This window comes from Aotus nancymaae, unplaced genomic scaffold (genome assembly GCF_030222135.1).
Source record: "Aotus nancymaae isolate 86718 unplaced genomic scaffold, 86718_ANA_hifiasm-v0.15.2.pri h1tg000010l, whole genome shotgun sequence".
Classification (NCBI taxonomy): Eukaryota; Metazoa; Chordata; class Mammalia; order Primates; family Aotidae; genus Aotus; species Aotus nancymaae.
This window is the reverse complement of record NW_026988421.1, coordinates 74,229,924-74,249,472: the sequence shown is the minus strand read 5'-3', so window position 1 is coordinate 74,249,472 and position 19,549 is coordinate 74,229,924. Positions and strand designations below refer to the sequence as shown.

General features: G+C 37.5%; 1 protein-coding gene across 8 annotated transcripts in view; it reads right to left on the bottom strand.

Annotated features, from left to right (window-relative positions):
• The window catches only part of NRG3 (neuregulin 3), a 1,106,210-nt gene that overhangs the window by 10,241 nt on the left and 1,076,420 nt on the right, over positions 1-19,549 (bottom strand). For all 8 annotated transcript variants that reach the window (XM_064374391.1, XM_064374395.1, XM_064374396.1 and 5 more), the window contains one exon: positions 4,567-4,694. In XM_064374391.1, the coding sequence (XP_064230461.1) occupies positions 4,567-4,694 (128 nt within the window). The remainder of the gene's footprint in view (positions 1-4,566; positions 4,695-19,549) is intronic.

The following is a 19,549-nucleotide window of genomic DNA, read 5'->3' as shown; positions in this document are numbered from 1 at the left end:
TTTTAATTAGCATTTTCTCATTAACATATGTGTTAAATTCCCAGTTCACTACCTCAGATTTTAATCAGTCTTGACAAACTAAATTATTTTTCTTTTGAGTTTGCTTTTAATAAACATCTGATTATATATTTTATTTGACTCATACATCCAAATGCCTAAATAATCATATGTTTATAGATGGCATCAATGAGCAAAACATGTAAGTGGGTTATACCACAGGCCTTAACAAAGTGAGAATTCCTACATAGATTATGTACAGAAAAGAACCAAACTCTATAAAAATCCATTGCTGAGGAGACTCATTCCCTGTTCCATATCCATTCCCATCTCTACTCCACTGAATTAACCCTACTCTAGACTGGTAAGCAGAACTTTGTTCATGTGTAGACATTCCATGACATGCTAGTTTATGTGGTCAAACTGGTTTTGCAGTGCTCAAATAATAAAGGAACTGAGAATTTTGTGCTGCATTCTCATTTAACTTTGTAAATATCAGTACAACCATAGAAAGAAAGATGGAAACATTCTCAACATTTCAACAAATTTATCAAGGTTCTAAAGAAACCAGTCTCTCAAAGAAATTTTACTCATATCACTATATTATTTGGAGTGTTGTCACTTTTCTTCCCCCAATCTTAGTGTTAATTCTACTTAGTCAATACAAAACAAGACTTTGCAAATATCATTGAAGGTCAGAGTTTGAAAATCTGACATTTGAGTGTTAGTAGCCACTTTCATGGTTGTGGCAAGATGACTGATCAAACTTTGTATTCCTCAAGCCAACATTAACCTCCTAAATTTGTGAAAGCAGGATTATATCTGGCAACGTTCCTTATACTTCCATTCTTTTTTTTTTTTTTTTTTTTTTTTTTTGAGACAGAGTCTCCCTTCGCCACCCAGGCTGGAGTGCAGGGGCACGATCTTGGCTCACTGCAACCTCTGCCTCCTGTGTTCAAGCGATTCTCCCTCAGACTCCCAAGAAGCTAGGTCTACAGGTTCCTGCCACCACGCCCGGCTAATTGTTGTATTTTTAGTAGAGACGGGGTTGCACCATATTGGCCAGGCTGGTCTTGACCTTCTGACCTCAAGTAATTCACCCACCTCGGCATCCCAAAGTACAGGCATGAGCCACTGTGCCCGGCCCCTATACCTTCATTCTTTATCATGTTACTTCTGGTACAGTATGTCCCTAAATGCCTAACAAGGGATGTCTAGTTAGATCACTAAGCCCACAGGATTGAGGAGCTCTCTAACAGCTAATTTGCTTCTTTCCTTCCTACTTTTATCTACCATCCAATGGCAATAATGGGGTCTGCGGGGCATGGAGGTTTGGATGCTAGAGTTAGCTGCAACTGGGTGTAAGTCTCGGGTCTGCAGGTAACTAGTTACTATAAGCATGATGCTGATGGAGGTGCTTATACCAGTCAGAGTCCTGGAGGGAGATAGATGCCACTTTAACTGGTTCATTGTTAGAGATTTTGCTATATACAAAAGTGTGATCAGTGTTTGAGGGGAAAAAAGGCAATAAAAGAGACTGTTGTGGCTCAGGACTACTAACTACAGGAAGCTGTTATTATCTCTCTAACTTAAGGGACAAGGAGAGGAGCAGTTCCCAGAATGGAGAGAGAAAGTGAGTTGTAAGGAGGGAGCCACCTCACAGGCTCCATGCCCTCAGAAAAAGGACACAAGGGAGGCAACCAAGCAGGGAGGAAGGGGACAGAAGTGCCATGACCTCACTCTCCTCCCTGCCATCTATCTCATGACTGTGCCTCATACTGAGCCCACAGAAACTAGAGGACATGGGAGCCTGCAGCCCTCTTGGTGCACAGGGCAAGGCAGAAAAAAAAAGGCAGAAACTAGCCGCCCCAGTGAGAAGGGAGTGGCAAAAAGAAGATATCAGCATTTACTTAAGAATTTTCCTAGGTTTGCTATGGGATGTGGAGGTTAAAAGAGAGGAAGCATGCAAAGCATGGGGCATGGAGCTTGGCCCACAATATGTACTTGGCACAATGAGTTCCTCTAGCTCCTCTGCCACAGCTGGCAATTCAAAGGGTCCTCTCTATCACTGAAAACCCTGGAATTATTTCACTGTAAAAAACCTACATACATGCTTTTATAAGTGACTTATAGCAGGACGCGGTGGCTCACACCTGTAATCTTAGCACTTTGGGAAGCCGAGGCGGGAGGATAACCTGAGGTCAGGACTTTCAAGATCAGCCTGGCCAACATGGTGAAATGCTGTCTCTACTAAAAATACAAAAATTAGCCAGGGTCACACTGATAGTCCCAGCTACTCGGGAAGCTGAGGCAAGAGAATCGTTTGAACTCAGGAGGCAGAGGTTGCAGTGAGCCGAGATCGTGCTACTGCACTTCAGCCTGGGTGACAGAGCAAGACTCTATCTTCAAAAAGATAAAAAGTGAAAAAAAGATAAGTGACTTATATTGCCAAAATATACTGCAATAAATATGACATGCCATAATAGATTTATTTTCTAAACAGATGGGAATTTTTTTGAACTAACATTAGAAATAATAGCTTTGAATTAATAGCTTTGCTTCATACATGAGTTATCCAAATGAGTCATATTTGCAGTGCACAAAAGAAATTAATTATTCATAGCTTGCTAAACTGTCACAACAACAAAGTCTATCAGTATGAACTAGTGACCTGTCTTAAAAACAGTTTTATGCCTCTTGATCAATCAGCTATTCAGACCTTCTAACTCAATGGCATTCGGGAAGTTATGGAGCAGTTTGCAGGATATATAAATCAGTGCCTGGGTTATCAATCATGAAAACGTTTAAGTCTATTGCATGTTTTACAAAACAAAGGCTATGATATATTAAACTATAATTTACAAAGTTCTAAAAGCATTTTGTAAGTCAACCCTTGCCCATCTATCAGGACACAATGTATGCCAACAGATACTGCGGTGTCATTGAGCCAAACAAGACGGAAGGTCTCTTAAAGATATCCTCATTTCATCTGTGAGTAACTCCTAGAAACTACAGTAGAAGCGAAGTTTAGGAGGGAGCATAAAAGCACATGAGAACTGGGGGTAGGAATATTGCAGCTCAAACATATTAAAAGCTGATGTTTAAAAATATATATATATTTTAAAACATTTATGACAACATAGTTAATATAGTACTAGAATGATATTCTACTTAATTACTTGACAAGGTGGAATACTACTTTAACATGTGTTATAATCAGCAGGAGAAAATAGCATTTGGGAGAAAATATCTGTCTTCTAAAAGACTGGTAATATTGGACTTACTTCCCTAATTAAGACAACTTCCATTATGTCCAGTGAAATGAAATGCTCTTTTCACAGGAAAATATTCTGTAAATGCAACATTGATCTAAATCAAAACTTGCAGTAAGAATAACTAATGCAATTGTCCAAGTACCAAACATATTTCAATCCTGAATTGATCATACATTCACATCATATTTTTAAATTGGCAAACTGTCAGTGTTTTAGTCTCTACTCATGTAGAATAAGAATAAAAATTACCATTAAGAGCTGAGGATTAGTGTGAAGAGTGACTAAAAATCTCAACATAAACGTGGCCAGGAGCAACAAAATCCTCTTCATGTAACTTATTGAAAGGTGAGGGAGAAAGTCGTTTTCTTTTGTCATGCATGTTTGTGGCACAGTGTTGTGCAGACTATTGCCCAGTATGTGAAAGCAAAGGGGCAACACTCATCTTTCATTGCTAGGAACACCTGTTATTATTTACTTTTTCATTTTTAAATTTTTTAATCTTTCATAATTTTTTCAAATTGTAAAATACTGTACATCTCACTAAGAAAAGGAAGCTTAAATCTCTGGATGACTTCCATAAAGATTGACGAGGTATATCTGAACACAATCTAGCATTAGTCATCAACTTTATCATTTGGTTTAGAACAAATACCTTTAATATTTGGAGTTTCAGAATCCTCATGTATAAAACAGAAAAGTGTGGACTACAAGATGCTGAAGGACAAGTTTAGCTTTAGAATGCTACGAAATGTGTCAAATAACTATGTTTTTGGCTTTTTTTCTGAAAGAGCCAATTTCTGGGGTGAGCTTGCAGGAAACTGCCACCCCATTGATAACAGAAGATTTTACAGACCCAAGAAGAAGATTCACCAGGCTTCTTCCCCATGGAAAATTTTATTTTGTGAGAACCATGTTGGAAAACCTGAAGTCTGTCACATTAGGCTGCATAGGAACGAATTATCCATTAACTGCAGACCAGAAAAGGCAGGCTTTGTAAAATCTTTTTTATAATAGTTTTTTCAGAATGCATTTTTTTTAAACTGGCATGTGTCTGTAGCTTTGATGGGTGTTATTAATAGTTCCATCAGGTTTCTTACTGGGGCAATGCTGTCTGCTGCGGAAACTGGTATCTCTGACTTACCTGATGTGAGCTGTTTGAGCATCTACTCCATGGAGAACTACAGAAGTGAGAACAGTTGTCTCTCCTAAGTCATGCTACCAGTCCTTGGCATGTGCCATCCAGCATACCCACAGTGTGAATGTGCCCACTCCCACCATGATGAGCTACTTGTACCTGTGATGTTTGACAGATTGGCGTCCTCTATCAGGAGAAGGAACCTCAGGGAATGTCTGGGGGCCGACAAAACTTGACTCCATCATTTTCTCCAATGCAGTCACAGGATGCCTTTCCACCTTTGAATACTGTGGGAAATCACACGCACAGAATTGAGATGAAGGATAAGTGATGGGAGAAGGGCCTATAACACCATAGCTAGGCATTAAGAAGTTACTGGAATGCCAATTTTTTTCTGGTCACCTGATCAGGAGAACAGGAGATGAGACATAATTTGTGTCCTCTTTCCAACACATCGAGTATTCACCTCCCCTGCCCTGACCTTCTGTGACTGGACGGGATCCAATGAAGAGGGTTCTTCATGTGAGAATCCCAAGTCTGCTATCTCATTTTAATGTACATCCATGGCACACTGTGCCTGGCAGCTGAAAGGCACTTACAAATATGTTTTAGTTGATGTACATCTTACCAAAAAAACTGAATTAGTAGCTGGGTTACTAATAATAAAGATTCAGCAAATACTTAATGAATTTCATAACATTCTGAGAATTATGAAAGACATCGGTTCAGAATATCTGGCCACCACACTTCACTGTTTTTCTCTTTCAGCTTGTTACCAGGTAATTACCATATCTAATGAGAAATTTGTGAGCAATTAACTCCTTATAGTTCAGAACTCTCGGTTTTACCTTTGACTATAACTCATAAGGCATAGAAGCCTAAAGAAAGCTTATATAGATGACAACTTCAGAAAAACTTTATCCCAAAAGAAATATCACATGGCATCTCAAGAGCCAATAATTTGTCAACTTTAACACTCCCTGGACACTGGGCGCTGGAACAGGTAGCAAGGGTTATAAGATTTCTCCTTTAGAAACTCCAGGTGAAGACTTTCTTTAGAGATAGAATTTTAAGGATGCTAATCAAAATAAAAGAGAGTTGGGAATCTGGATATTCAGTACCCAATGTGTCAAGCTACAGATTTTAAGTGTTATCCTGAGTAACTGTAAAACTCTAAAACTCACTCGGTATACTGTATGTGTGTTTTTTTTTTGTTTTTTTTTTTTTCATTTCAAAAGCAAAGAAGCCAGTATTGGAAGCATTGATGAAAAAAATCAAGTTAACCTTTTTGAATCTCACATCTATATGGTGGGATAATAAAAACTCTCTTATAGGGCTATTGAAAAAATTCACAAACAATACTTAATGCATTTGATCCAGGTAAAAAAAAAGGCAGGTACAATCATGAAGATGATACTTTAAGATGTTTTATAGCCTTTTAGAAATATCATCTCTTAACTATAAGGAACTCAAGACAAATTCCACCCTAAGTCCCATTTCTAAACAATTGGTAGTGGCTTCTTGGAGTCTTATATTTACATAGATTCTAAAGATGACTTATGAAGTAAGACCTGAATAAACAGAAAGAGTTATAACCAGAAGAAAAACAAATCCAGGAGGAAGGAGTGGGAGATGTTTTATTGTAATGTCTTTCTTAAAATGTCAGCTTTAAAATTAATACTTGAAAGTAAAGTCCAAATAATTTCAGCATGGCTGGAAGATATTGATAAGAAAAAGAGCACAAAAAGAGAGAAGCATGACCATTTATAAAACAAAAAATCCTAGCTGGGATTGTTGAGATAAAGACAATGTAATATGCACATGCTCATTAATTTTAGACAGTGATGAACAAAATATATATATTTAAGTATTAAAAATTAGACAGCACTAGAATATAAAAATTATATAATATAGAAAACAAAAAAATTAAAATAATATTCAACAAAAATTAATAAGGGGGCTGTAACAAGACAGCATGGTAAATTGGAAATAAATAGGAATAAGTGTGAAACTATCAGTGATGATAATAACCGTGGATGGTTAGATTTAACTATTAAAAGACAGACTCACACACTGATTTTAAATGTCTAGTCATCTATATTCTGAAAGAGCTAATTTAAAAACAACATAGAAAAAAGTTGATAGAATGGGTAAAGATAAACCCTGCAAAATATAAGGGAAAAAGCTTTTAACAATAATAATTTCAAATAAAATATAATTACATATAAAATGCATTTAAAAAGGAACAAAGGATATTTCATATTCATAGAATGAGTAATCTACCAAGTGATAAATATTCATAGATTTTTATCTACCTAACATAGCTTCAATATGAAAGGCTTTCTCAGGCCAGGCGCAGTGGCTAACACCTGCAATCCCAGCATTTTGGGAACTGAAGTGGGCAAATCACCTGAAGTCAAGAGTTCGAGACCAGACTGGCCAACATAGTAAAACCCTATCTCTACTAAAAATACAAAAATTAGCTGGGCGTGGTGGCAGGTGCCTACGATCCCAGCTACTCAGGAGGCTGAGGAAGGAGAATCGCTTGAACCCAAGAGGTAGAGTTTGCAGTGAGCAGAGATCATGCCACTGCACTCCAACCTGGGCAACAGAGCGAGACTCCATCTTAAAAAAAAAGAAAGAAAAGAAAGGCTTTCTCAACTAGTCACAAAAATTATAAAGCATTAACATTGTCCTAACTTAATTACATACAAATTAAAAACAAGAGTACAAAAATATTTCATAAACTAAAAGAATCTGTGTGGCAAGGAACATAACATGGATAACAGTAAAGTGTAATTTTAGTTTAATTTATATTTTTAGGTTTTGATAAAGAGAAGTGATATAGTTTGGATATTTGTCCCCTTCAAATCTCATGTTGAAATGTGATCCCCAGTGTTGGAGATGAGGCCTGGTGGGAGGTGTTTGGGTCATGGGGGTTGATTCCTCATGAATGGTTTATGTCCTCCCTGTAGTAATGAGTGAATTCTCATTCTATTAATTCACGGAAGAACTAGTTATTTAAAAGAGCATGGAACCCTTCCCCCTTTCTCTCTTTTCTCTCTCACCATGTGACACCTGCTCCCCTTTCCCTTCTGCCATGAGCAGAAGCCTCCTGAAGTTCTCACCAGAAACAGATGTTGGCACCATGCTTCTTGTACAACCTGCAGAACTATGAGCCAAATAAACCTCTTTATAATTTACCCAGCTTCAGGTATTGCTTTATAACAATACAAACAGACTAACACAAGAAGATACGAATGAATTGTTTGGTTAATGGAAATACATTTAAAAACCTTTATAAAACTATATGGAAAATGGGAGAAAGACATTTGTTACCAGGACAAAACATCTAGAGACCATAAAGAAAAAAAAATGTAAAATTTGATGTACTACTTATTTAAATATCTTAAGTAACAAAAATGATTATTAGCAAATCAAAATATAAGTAAAAGCCTGAGGAAACATAGGCTATTCATATGTTAAAGACTATTCTTAACATATAAAGGCAGAAATCAACTGGAAAAAAAATGAAAGGCAACAGATAAACAAGAATTTCACAGAAAAATAAAGACAGGCAATATGCTTATGGCAAAGAGTGCAACTGCACTCATTATAAAGAGGTGGTAATCAGAATTGAGAAAATTAAGCTAAGTGCAGTGGTGCACAGCTGTAGTCCCAGCTACTTGGGAGGTGGAGGTGGGAGGATCATTTGAACCCAGGAGTTTGAGACCTTTAGTGTGCTTAGTGATTAGCTACTGCACTCCAGGCTGGGCAACATAGCAAGATTCTGCCTTTAAAAAAAAATGGAGAAATTTAAATTTCAAGAATATCTGGAAAAGGAAAAGGTCCTAGAAAAGTAGCCTTGGCACTAACTTGAAGAGCAAATTGACAACATGTTTCAAAATTTTAAACATACATACTCTTTGATCCAAAATATTACTTTTACAATTTCTAACCTGCAAATTTCCATCATTGCAAAAGTTCAAAATGATAATTTCCAGGGTATATTACCGGTACAATTTTCGATAATTAAATGCAAATGAGCAAAAAAGTGAAAAAACTTGAAAACAACAGAAATGTCCACAAATGAATACTACACAGCCATTGAAAAGAATAAAAAGAAGTTGCAAAAATATATACATACAAATCCATTTGTGTAAATAAGAAAAATGAAATTAATAGATATAGATTGTGATTATATGTGTGTATATATACACATAATTAGCCTGCTGTATATATATATATATATATATACACACACACATACAGATTTCATATATACATATACATATATTTTTCTGTGTGCATTTGCACGTGTGGGTTTCTCATGCAACTACTTAGGAGGCAGATTTTTAAAATTAAAATAAATTATAAACTATCTAATTAAGTGCTATGCTTGGTAAAAAGTATATCCATGATTATAAGCTATGGAGACTAGGGAAAATATCAAGGTTTTGCAGCTTCAAGTTCAAAAGCTCCAATTAAATGTTTTCTTTTCAATAACTTCCAAAATAAGCCACAAAGTGGCAGTAGTGACCATGTCTTGAACTGGAATCCAAATTTTTCACAATGGACCTATAAAGGCTGGTCAGTCTTTTTGCAAAATGGAGTAAAATGACAGAGAACAAAGAGAAGATAGAGATAATTTGGAAAAAGTGATTGCTTTCAAGAACCTCAAATTTAGCAAAGATCCAATAAATAATGGAAATGCTCCATATGTGCTTCATTATTGATTAATCATGTATTGCAAAGTATCCATGGAAAAAGTCAGATGAAGGGACATGTTTACTAAAGAAATGAATGGACATGCAACAATATCTTGAATGTCTCTCTGACTTCTAGGTTCTATAAAAGACATAAGAGGGTTTGTTATCCTTTTTTTATCTAATAAATTGCTTTACAAGAAAAACTTAGGTGTCTAGAAAGCCCAGCTACAAAAACAAGTGAGATGCTCTGGGCAAATGCATGACAAATAGAAGAAAGCAAGTATGTTCAGCAGAGAGCTATGATATGGTTTGGCTGTATCCCCACCCACCTGTATCTTGAATTGTAGCTGCCATAACTCCCACGTGTCGTGGGAGGGACCTGGTGGAAGATAAATGAATCACTGGTGCGGCTCCCCCATACTCTTCTCATGGTAGTGAATAAGTCTCATGAGATCTGATGGTTTTATAAGGGGAAACCTCTTTCGCTTGGCTCTCGCTTCTGTCTTGTCTGCTGCCATGTAAGACATGCCTTTCACCTTCCACCATGATTATGAGGCCTCTTCAGCCATGTGGAACTTTGAGTCCATTGAACCTCTTTTTCTTCATAAATTACCCAGTCTCGGGTGTGTCTTTATCAGCAGCATGAAAACAGACTAATACACGCTACCAGGAAACAATATCAGTCAACTGTTTCCGGAGCATGCAGATTTTCTAAAGAAACTGCCAAATCATTAAAAGTCAGAAATTCCCTCCTTCCCTCCTTTACTCCCTCCCGTACTCTCTCCCTCCCCTCCCCTCCTTCCCCTCCCTTCCTCCCTCCCTTCTTCCTTCCTTCCTTCTTTCTTTCCTTTCTTTGTTTTCAAAAAGCCTAATTCGTCTTTTGCACCATTAGTTCACAGTCTCTGCTTTGAATCGGAGAGATGGAGGGACTTGTCCAAAATTCTGGATAACAGTCATAAATAAGAATCAACCCTTTAACCTGTCGGCTTATTCATAGTGTTCATGATAGATATTTCCTAAGTCTTTTATTTCAAATGTTTGAATTATTGCTATATTAAACAGTTGTTTTTATTTGTATTGTTTTGGTCTATTAATATAAATGTGTTTCCAAAATGTATTATTTTAGGACTTTTTTTCTTATTCTTGGACCATTTTGTTTAAGTGACTATATTGTACTTGAAATTCAAGTTTAAATTGCTGGTATCTTATACAGAGGTTGCTTGAAACTTATGGAAGAATGATAAAAGCCTAATAATTCGACCAACCTTCCAGCTGATATTCCATACATGTTGGTTCAAAATGGATTCAGATAGCTTCTGGTTTCAGTTTTGACAAGCAAAAAGTTTGGAAATCACTATTCCTGCCCTTGCAATAAGAAAAATAAGTGAACAAACAGAAAATTTCTTCATGCATTCATTGGATAATTGAGGTTGCAGGGCAAACTGCCACCTTAAACCTGGAGAAACAGGCGAATTCAGAGAATAATGGCTAAGATAGTCTTTCCCGCAACTGAGTCTGCTCTGTTAGAAGCGTAATTTATGGTTCCATAAATTTATGGAATGTTAAGTAGTAGGAATGTTTAAGAAGTAATTTGGACAAGTTTCTGGAATTGGTATGGGCACTACAACGAGAGTTGGGGACTGCAGTCTTAGGTAGAATGCCCATACTTCCTTGCGTTTGACCTCCAGGAACCATGCCAGGTTCTCACAGCAAAGAACCCAAACAGCAACAAAAAAATCATCTAATGTCTCTGCCAGTGGAAGGGGAAAATTAACCATTTTGAAATGCACTCAGAGCATTCTCAATAACAATTGCCTACTCTTGTAGTAAAAAGACTTTATCAGAGACTTATCCCACCAGAAATAAGGGCATTTCCCCAACTCCAGCTCCCTGTAGCGTTTCTGCCTCACACAGAGAGGAAAAAAGTGAAGAAACACTTGTGAAGGTCAAAGAGTTTAGCAGACTAAAGGAAAAAGTACCTCCCGAATGCACCGCCTAGCTGTTAAAGTCGTACAGTGCAAAGGTATGGTGTAACCATTGTGAGAATGCTGTGTGTGTATTCTGTCACTGAAAAACTAAGTAAATGAATAATGGACAGTGGGAAGGAGATTTTTCACTGTTGAAGTGGAAATTTATGAATAAGCAATGGGAGGATGGTAGAATTATTTATGTAGTTATGGATTAGAGTTGGGGGTGGACATCAATGTAGACATATGTTTAGTAGAATATAGATACAGATGCTTACATAGAAAAATTTACAGATGTGTGTTAGTCTATATATAACTTTTAATATATAAATATATCTTTTAATATATCTATTATTTAAATATATCTTAAGTAGATATATAATATCTTATATACATATATATATATATATATAATTTTTATCTGTCTACTGAGAAGGCCAAGCAAAGACATCCCAGTAACAACAATAATGTACACACTTAGCTTCCAATCTTGGTCTCCAATGATATTCTACAAAGAAAGAAACTAGCTATTTCCATGGAGAAATCACTGATTCTAGAACCGGGGCAGAAAATGTGCAACATAAGCAAGGAGTTTTTCAACAAAAACCCCGAAAACCCACATTGAATTGATGGATAATGTCAAAATAACATGAGCCAGCTGAAAGACCTATCAATGGCTAAAGCCAGAAAACTCTGATGACAATCTAACAGTATTTAACTACTTGGATTACAAATCAAAGTATAAAATGGTACCCATGAGTCTAAACTGATATAAATATGTGATGGAATAAATAAGTAAATAGGAGAGAAGGAACAAACCTTTGTGGTAGCATCCCAAATAGCGTATGCAGATATTTAACCATAAGGAAAGAAGACCCTAGCTCCCCACTCCTTATGTGTGGGCTATGCACAGCCACTTCCTAACAAAGAGTATTCTATGCAAAAGGAGAGAAGAAAAGGGTAACTTTACAGTGCAGAAACTTGGCAAATACTACCTCAGACAGATGATAAGGTAAACACCAATAATGATAAATCATATTGATAGTGTGGATCCTTGATATGACATAATAAAAATGGCACTTTAAAAATTTCTACAGAAAATCAGTAACCCCCATGTGATCATAAGAAAAGAATCAAATTCCAATAGAAGGGCCTCCTACAAAATTCTTTGCCGGTATTAATCAAAACTGTCAAGGTCATTATAAAAAGAAAAAATCTAACAAACTGTCACAGTTAAGGGGAGCCTAAGAAAACATGGCCATTAGATGTAATGTGGTACCTGGATGGGATTAGAATAGAAGCAGCAACCGGATAAACACTCGGAAAATCAGATTGAACTACAGCAATTGTGAGAACTTTAAAATGTGGAATTTTATAGATAGTAATACATTCATATTAGTTTGTTAATTTTGAAATTGTACCCTACTAATGTACAAGGTTAATAATAGGGGAAACTGAATAAAGAGTATAGAAACTTGCTGTGGTATCCTCTCAACTTTTCTGTAAATTGAAAGCTATCCTAAAATATAAGATCTACATAAAAAATAAAATAAATGATTAAAAATATGCATTGAAATTTAAAAAAGAGGCAGAATTCGGTTTCCCCGTAATTGCGTGAGTAGCTCAAGTATAGGTCCTCAAGGTGCACACTGCCCTCAGCATAACAGTTCACCTATTCCAGCCTTTCTGGAAAGTTAGCTTGACTGACCATGATCATAGCTTTTGGACATTTTATGCTCTATGCTGATATATAGATAATTATATATGTATATTTTAAAATACACACACACACACACACACACACACACACACATTAGGAACAGAGTCTCATTCTGTTGCCCAAGCTGGAGTGCAATGCTTTGATCTCAACTCACTGCAACCTCTGCCTCCAGGTTCAAGCAATTCTCGTGCCTCAGCCTCCTGAGTAGCTGGGATTACAGGGACCCACCACCACGCCCTGCTAATTTTTGGATTTTAAGTAGAGTCAGGGTTTCACCATGTTGGCCAGGCTGGTCTCAAACTCTTGACCTCAAGTGATACATCTGCCTTGTCCTCCCAAAGTGCTGGGATGATAAATGTGAGCCACAGTGCCCAGCCCCAAAATATTTATTTTGATTCCATCCAAATGTATGTAGCTCTATCTCTGAGACAAGATAGGGTCTAGACAAATTTATTCTTAAGATTGTATCTTCAGTGTAATTTAAGTGCTCCGATTAGTTGCCTGTCTGGACCTCTCTATTAGCCTCTCCTGGCAGTTGATTCTATGTTCTTTCCCTGACACAGATCTTGACTTTATTGTGTGCACATGGTTAAGAGCTCATTTGGGACAATATACAAAAAATCATGTGAGCAGTGAATAAAGAGTTGTCCCAGTTCATTCACTGATGCTCTCAGCATGAGACCAGGTGGTTGTGTTTTTTTTTTTTTTTTTTTTTTTGGACTCCTTTATAGACCCTGGTTAAGATTGTTATTTCCTGGGGAAGCATTCATTCAACTGGCCTCCATGAAAGTGCCAGCTAGTGCAAATGCTCCCAGGTCCTGAAGGCATCTCCTCTCTCCCGCCCATCATCTGCTTTGCTCCTAGCACATTGCAGGTGGTGCACCAAAATCAATAGGCCAGTCAAATGAAGCAGGCGCATGTTGGCATTAGAGTAACAGCATTGTTTCCAGGTCTGCCACATGCACACAGCAGGAGTCAGAAGGTTAAATGAAACCAGGGTCAGTTTTGGAAAGCAATGTTGACAGAGCTGCTAATCACTTGGTCTGGAACCCCAGGCAATAAAGGCAGGAGGAGGATGTTTTTTACAAAGTTTTAATGTCTTTCTCTCTGCATTGCTCGGGTTAAATATGTCTGTGACAAAAATTTCTTTATTGCCACTCTGACTTACGAGCCCGAGTATGGGGAAATTGATGGTTACAATATGTTTTCAAGAGTGATTTCACTGGGATTTCTAATGCAGGTAATCAAAAACAATTTGACCGCTGTTGCTATTTTGAGAATTTTTGCATGGACACCAGAGCAGCAAGAACTCTAACAATCGCAATCTTCACACATTTCATTTAAAGCAAAATAGTATGACAAGAGACTCTCTTCAGACACTAGCCACAGGAGGAACAGCCTGCCCACCTCCTCCCCAACAAGTTACCACTTCACCAGAGGGACTGTGCATGTGCTATTGCATCTTCTTAGAGAGCTCTGAGCTATTCCTGTTAGGATATTAACTCCCCAGCCTGGCTGCTATAAGCTCTGATAGTACCGTTCATTATTGGCTGTAGGCCTTGAGACAGATGGGATTCCACATTTGTGAGATTATTTGATTTACACTGATCATCCGTAGTAATCAGTAAACTTGAAAGCAGTGGCTTTCTCATTTTTGGTTATCATCATATCTTTGTTCCTTAATAGGTACTGTCTGGTACTTAGTAGGCTATTTAATCTACATTTAAATAAAGAAATGAACGCATGAGTCTATATTCAATCAGTAAGTTAAAATTTGATATTTAAAACAAGAAATCAGAGTTTAGGCTAGAATGATTCAAAATTAACTTTAATACTACAACGAAATTACCTCTTCTGACCTACTCCCTGCAAACAATTCTATGAGTTTCAACTCACTCTCAAGACTCTAAGAAAAATAGTTCAGAGCAGTGTGAGCTATATGAGATATGCAAAATTTATCAGGCCCAGAGAGACATGAGTGTGAGATTTTAGTCACTTACCCCCACCAAACCCAGGGGTGATTGTTTAAAGACATTTTGTTCCTAACTGCCTCATCACTTATCTTCATGTTTTTGGAATTTATAATAAAAAGAACCATGCATAGCCAATCAATAGCTTATGCTATTTTAATGCAAATTCTTGATAAGCAATTTGGGAACTGCCTCTTCATTTCCTTTAAAAACACTTGTAACTGCTGCTGATGGGAACATGTATTCAGAGTACCTTGAGTATATGCTCTCAGGTTGCAGTCCTCGTAACTGCCCCAAATAAATGCTTTCCATATATTAAGTTTGCCTTAGTTTTTTGTGTTTTTTGTTTGTTTTCCTTTAGGCCAACAACTCAATTCACATGTGACCTCCTTTAGGCAGGTTTGAGATTCTTCTCGTCAAATCCAGAAGTCGTTTTCCATTCTCTGATGATACTTTGATTTAATGTATCTATATTATAAATATATTATATGCTTGTAAATTTTTCTCTCCACTAACCTTTGAGCATCCTGAGGTCAGGAACAACCTTTGCTGTTTGTATTCTAAACCATCCCTGCAGTACTCAACACAGACAAGTGTGGGCTTTACCAGAGTTCAATAAATATTACTGGATAAATATGTGCCTTTTCACCAATTTTTTAAGGCTCTGTTAGGCATTAAATTCTTTTTTTTTTTTTTTTTTGAGACAGAGACTTACTCTGTTGCCCAGGCTGGAGTACAGCGGCATGGTCTCGACTCACTGCAATCTCCATCTCCCAGGTTCAAGCGATTCTCCCACCTCAACCTTCCGAGTAACTGGGATTACAGGCATCCACCACCAAGCCTGGCTAATTTTTGCATTTTTAGTAGAGACGGGTTTTCACCATGTTGGCAAGGCTGATCTCGAAATCCCAACCTCAGGTGATCCACCGCCTTGGGCTCCCAAAGTGCTGGGATTACAGGCATGAGCCACCTCTCTGTCCTAGGCGTTAAATTCTTATCTTTCCTTTTTAGCATGCAAGTATTACCTTCCAGTTCTTTCTCATTTAATATTACCTCCCCCATAAACCTATCTTTCTTAAACTGGTTACTGAACTTCTTTCACTTTTCAATTGTGAATATTTTCTTTTGATTTTAAGAAAGAAGAACGGATCATCTCTTTTGATGACTTTCTTTTCTAATCCCTAAACCAGGCTGAGAAGTTTCACTCCTGTGCCTTGAAGGTTCTAGTGGTTATAACTCTATCTTTAGCTCTTTCTTACTTGAGACACAGCAAAGGAGGTGAGTTCATCTTTAGTCACAGATGCTTTATTTGTTTTTTTAAAAAATGGTAGGGACTAGAGGCTTCTCAGGCAGCGCAATTTACTCCAGTGCTGCAGCGACAGAGTCAAATGTTTCCAGAGTATCATGTTGCTTCACTTGACTAGGTGTTTCGTATCTTGTTAAATGACTATAAAGTGAAACCCATTTCCATGAATGTTTAAGGAACTTAAGGGATGCCAGAGCCAGACAATTCATTTGTTAAACACTACAATTTGTGAAGAATTTCAAGTAGTTAACATGAGCTTCAGGATAAAACAAAAATAGATTTGCCTGATATGGTAAGCAAGTAGGAAATTTTCCCTTCCAAGGACTAAGTATGCCTGAATAACCTGTCACCCTCTGTGTAGTGGAAATAAATGCCTGCAGTGGGAAGCTTGGTGATGGAACTTGGTGTTCAGAATTTCCCAATGGACCCATTTGGAACTTGAGCACCAACTGTGAACTTCCTTGCCACTTTTGATATTTTGGGAAGGATAGTCTTCTACTGAGGGAGGTTATTGGGCACTGAAAGATGTTCATCAGCACCAATGACCACTACCCACTAGATGACCACAGCATTCCTATCCCAGCGTGTAATAGCCAAAGCTTTTTCAGACTTTCCCAAATGTCAAGGGATGGTGGGCAAATTGCCTGCTGTTGAGATCCACTGAGTTATAAGGCTGTGAGTTTGTCTTTCAGCTACTTACTAGCTGTCTGACGGACATAACTTTCTCAGGCTCCGAACTGCATTTCTGTTTTCTGCACAGGGTGGGCATAAATCAGTTGTATAAATGAGACAATGCATTTATATTATGTAGCAAGGTGCTATGTGTGCGTCTACTACATGTTATTTGCCGTGACACTATTATTACTATTTCATTTTTCTTTTTTATGTTATTGACACTGGTATTTCCTCATAGTTCTAACTAGAAGAAAAAAATATAGATCTACAAAGAAAAAATGTTTCTCAAATTTTCTTTGATTCATTTGTACTTTATATGCATCCAAAAATTCTTATTTATGTAATTATTTTTTTATTTCTGAGATAGGGTCTTGTCTGTTGCTCAACCTGGAGTGCAGCGAGGCAGTCACAGACCCCCGCAAGCTTAAACTCCTGTGTTCTAGTGACTCTCCTGCCTTGCTTTGCAAAGCACCGGGATGACAGGTGTGAGCCACTGTGCCTGACCTGCATTGTAAAGTTCTTAACCACACATCAGATTACTACTTTCCCTAAAACTACCTGTGCTACCTGGCCTCCAACTGCACAGATGCCCTACCTACTTCTCTTTATGTAAATTAAGGATAGCATTAGAATGAAAACAAATGTTATTAGAATTTTCAGTTCCCTTTTAGTGGATTATTATCATTGTTATTATTTTGAGATGGAGTTGCCCAGGCTGAAGTGCAGTGGCACCATCTTGACTCACTGCAACCCCCACCTCCTAGGTTCAAGCGAGTCTCCCACCTCAGCCTCCCAAGTAGCTGGGATTATAGGTGTGTACCACCATGTCTAGCTAACTGCTGTATTTTTAGCAGAGGCAGGGTTTCAGCATGTTGGCCAAGCTGGTTACAAACTCCAGACCTCATGTGATCTGCCTGCCTCGTCCTCTCAAAGTGCAGGGATTACAGGCATGAGCCACCACGCCCAGCCTTTTAATGGATTATTGATACATATTCTCCATCACTATTTTCTCCTAAAACATATAATATGGAAAATTGTAGTCAAATTGATATTTGCTTTCTATAATAAAATTATGAGCAAGGGGTATCAACATGTAATTTATCAAAGAGGAACTTTAACTCGAAATATGTGGACATAGATTATATTTCAATCTCAAATAAAGAAGTGAAAAAATTTTTAAATGCCATTTCCTACTAATTATCAAGGAAAATGGTGACAAAGGTATAACAAAATGGACAGTGAACCGCACTGCTTTCTAGAGTTGAAATTGATATATGCCTTTGATAAGACAATTTGTTCATTCCAATGCAGTCTTATTAAAGGGACCTGCTCAAGCTAGCAATGTGGAGAATGCTGTGATTGAATGCATATGTGTCTTCAATATACCCTGCTCTCCTTTTTCAGGGTTCTTAAATGCTTTCCTCTTTTATCTACTCTCTGCCTGGACTCCCAACTTCTCCTTAGCTGTTTAAACTAATAATCCTTTGAAATGTGTAATCTTAGTAAATCACACCACACCTCGGAAATAAAATGTCTCCTGTATACTCTTGAGTTGTACCAGACTATGCCACCCCATGTTATGTCTTTTTGGCACATGGATTATTTTAAGCTAAAGGCCATTGAGAACCTGCACATGTGCGAAAAGCCCTGCAGAAAGGGCACAAGTTTTCCTTTAGAAGGAAATTTCTGTTTGCATAAATGTCTCCCACTCCTATGTCAGGAAGTACACTTAGAAACTTTTATCAATAAAGAAGGCATTTAACTCTGCATAACAAATTTTACTAAACAACTCTTGTTTACCATATTTTTTCCTGGTCACCTTCTTATAACTTGCCTTCTTCACCCAGAAACCCAAAAGCTTTTACTTTAGCCTAAGAGGGTATACAAGCCTAAATTCTAAATATGCCTTTGAGTTACTCATTTCTGGTAGTCCCATGTTTTATATACATGATTCACATGTTAATAAACTTCTGATTGTTTTTCTCTTGTTACTCTGTCTTTTGTTACAGAGTCCTAGCTGAAAACCTAGAAAAGTAGAAAAAAAAAAATGGTGTCCTCCCCTGTACTCTGCTTATACAAAAATGGGATGAATGCAAAAAGACACATCCCTGCACCCTCTTTTGGGCCCTAAGAGAACGATCCAGTTGAGACCATCCCTTACTGCTCTGTGCCAACTTACAAAATGCTGGAGAGGGGTGAACTGGTGAGGAAGGAAGAGAGAGTAAAAAGAAATAAAGTCATATGTACCCAAGGTCTTGCAAGAGTTGGAAGCCCTGTGGAGGGTTAGGAATTTTTTTCTTTAATTCCAATCCTTATAATTCTAATCAAATGAGGGGTGGGAGGAGCACACACGTGAAGAGTTTATTTTTACATTTCTGATAACACTAAACAACAGGAAAGAACCTGAAAGTCTACGAGGAGGGGTGTGAATGAGAAAACTGTAAAGTGATCACTTCGTAGACCACTATGCTGTCATCACAAATGAGTTTGTGGTGCTCCAAAAGCAAACAGAAAATGCTATTGATCACATGTTAGATGAAGAAGAAGGGTACAAAACTGTGTGTGCGCTCTGGCCACCAGGCAACCCTATAAAATAAATACAAACGGACAAAAACTCTCTTTTTAACCTAACTTTAGATAGACTCCTCTGAGTCCTCATTTGGAGTAAGCCTCACGTTTGGCCTAAAAATACTGTAGACTCTCAGCGCAAATGATTTCATCCACCTGCTTTTCCATTTCACCCTGAAAGACTTGAACAGACACTAATAGTTTTGAATAGCTCAAGGCTGCATCCC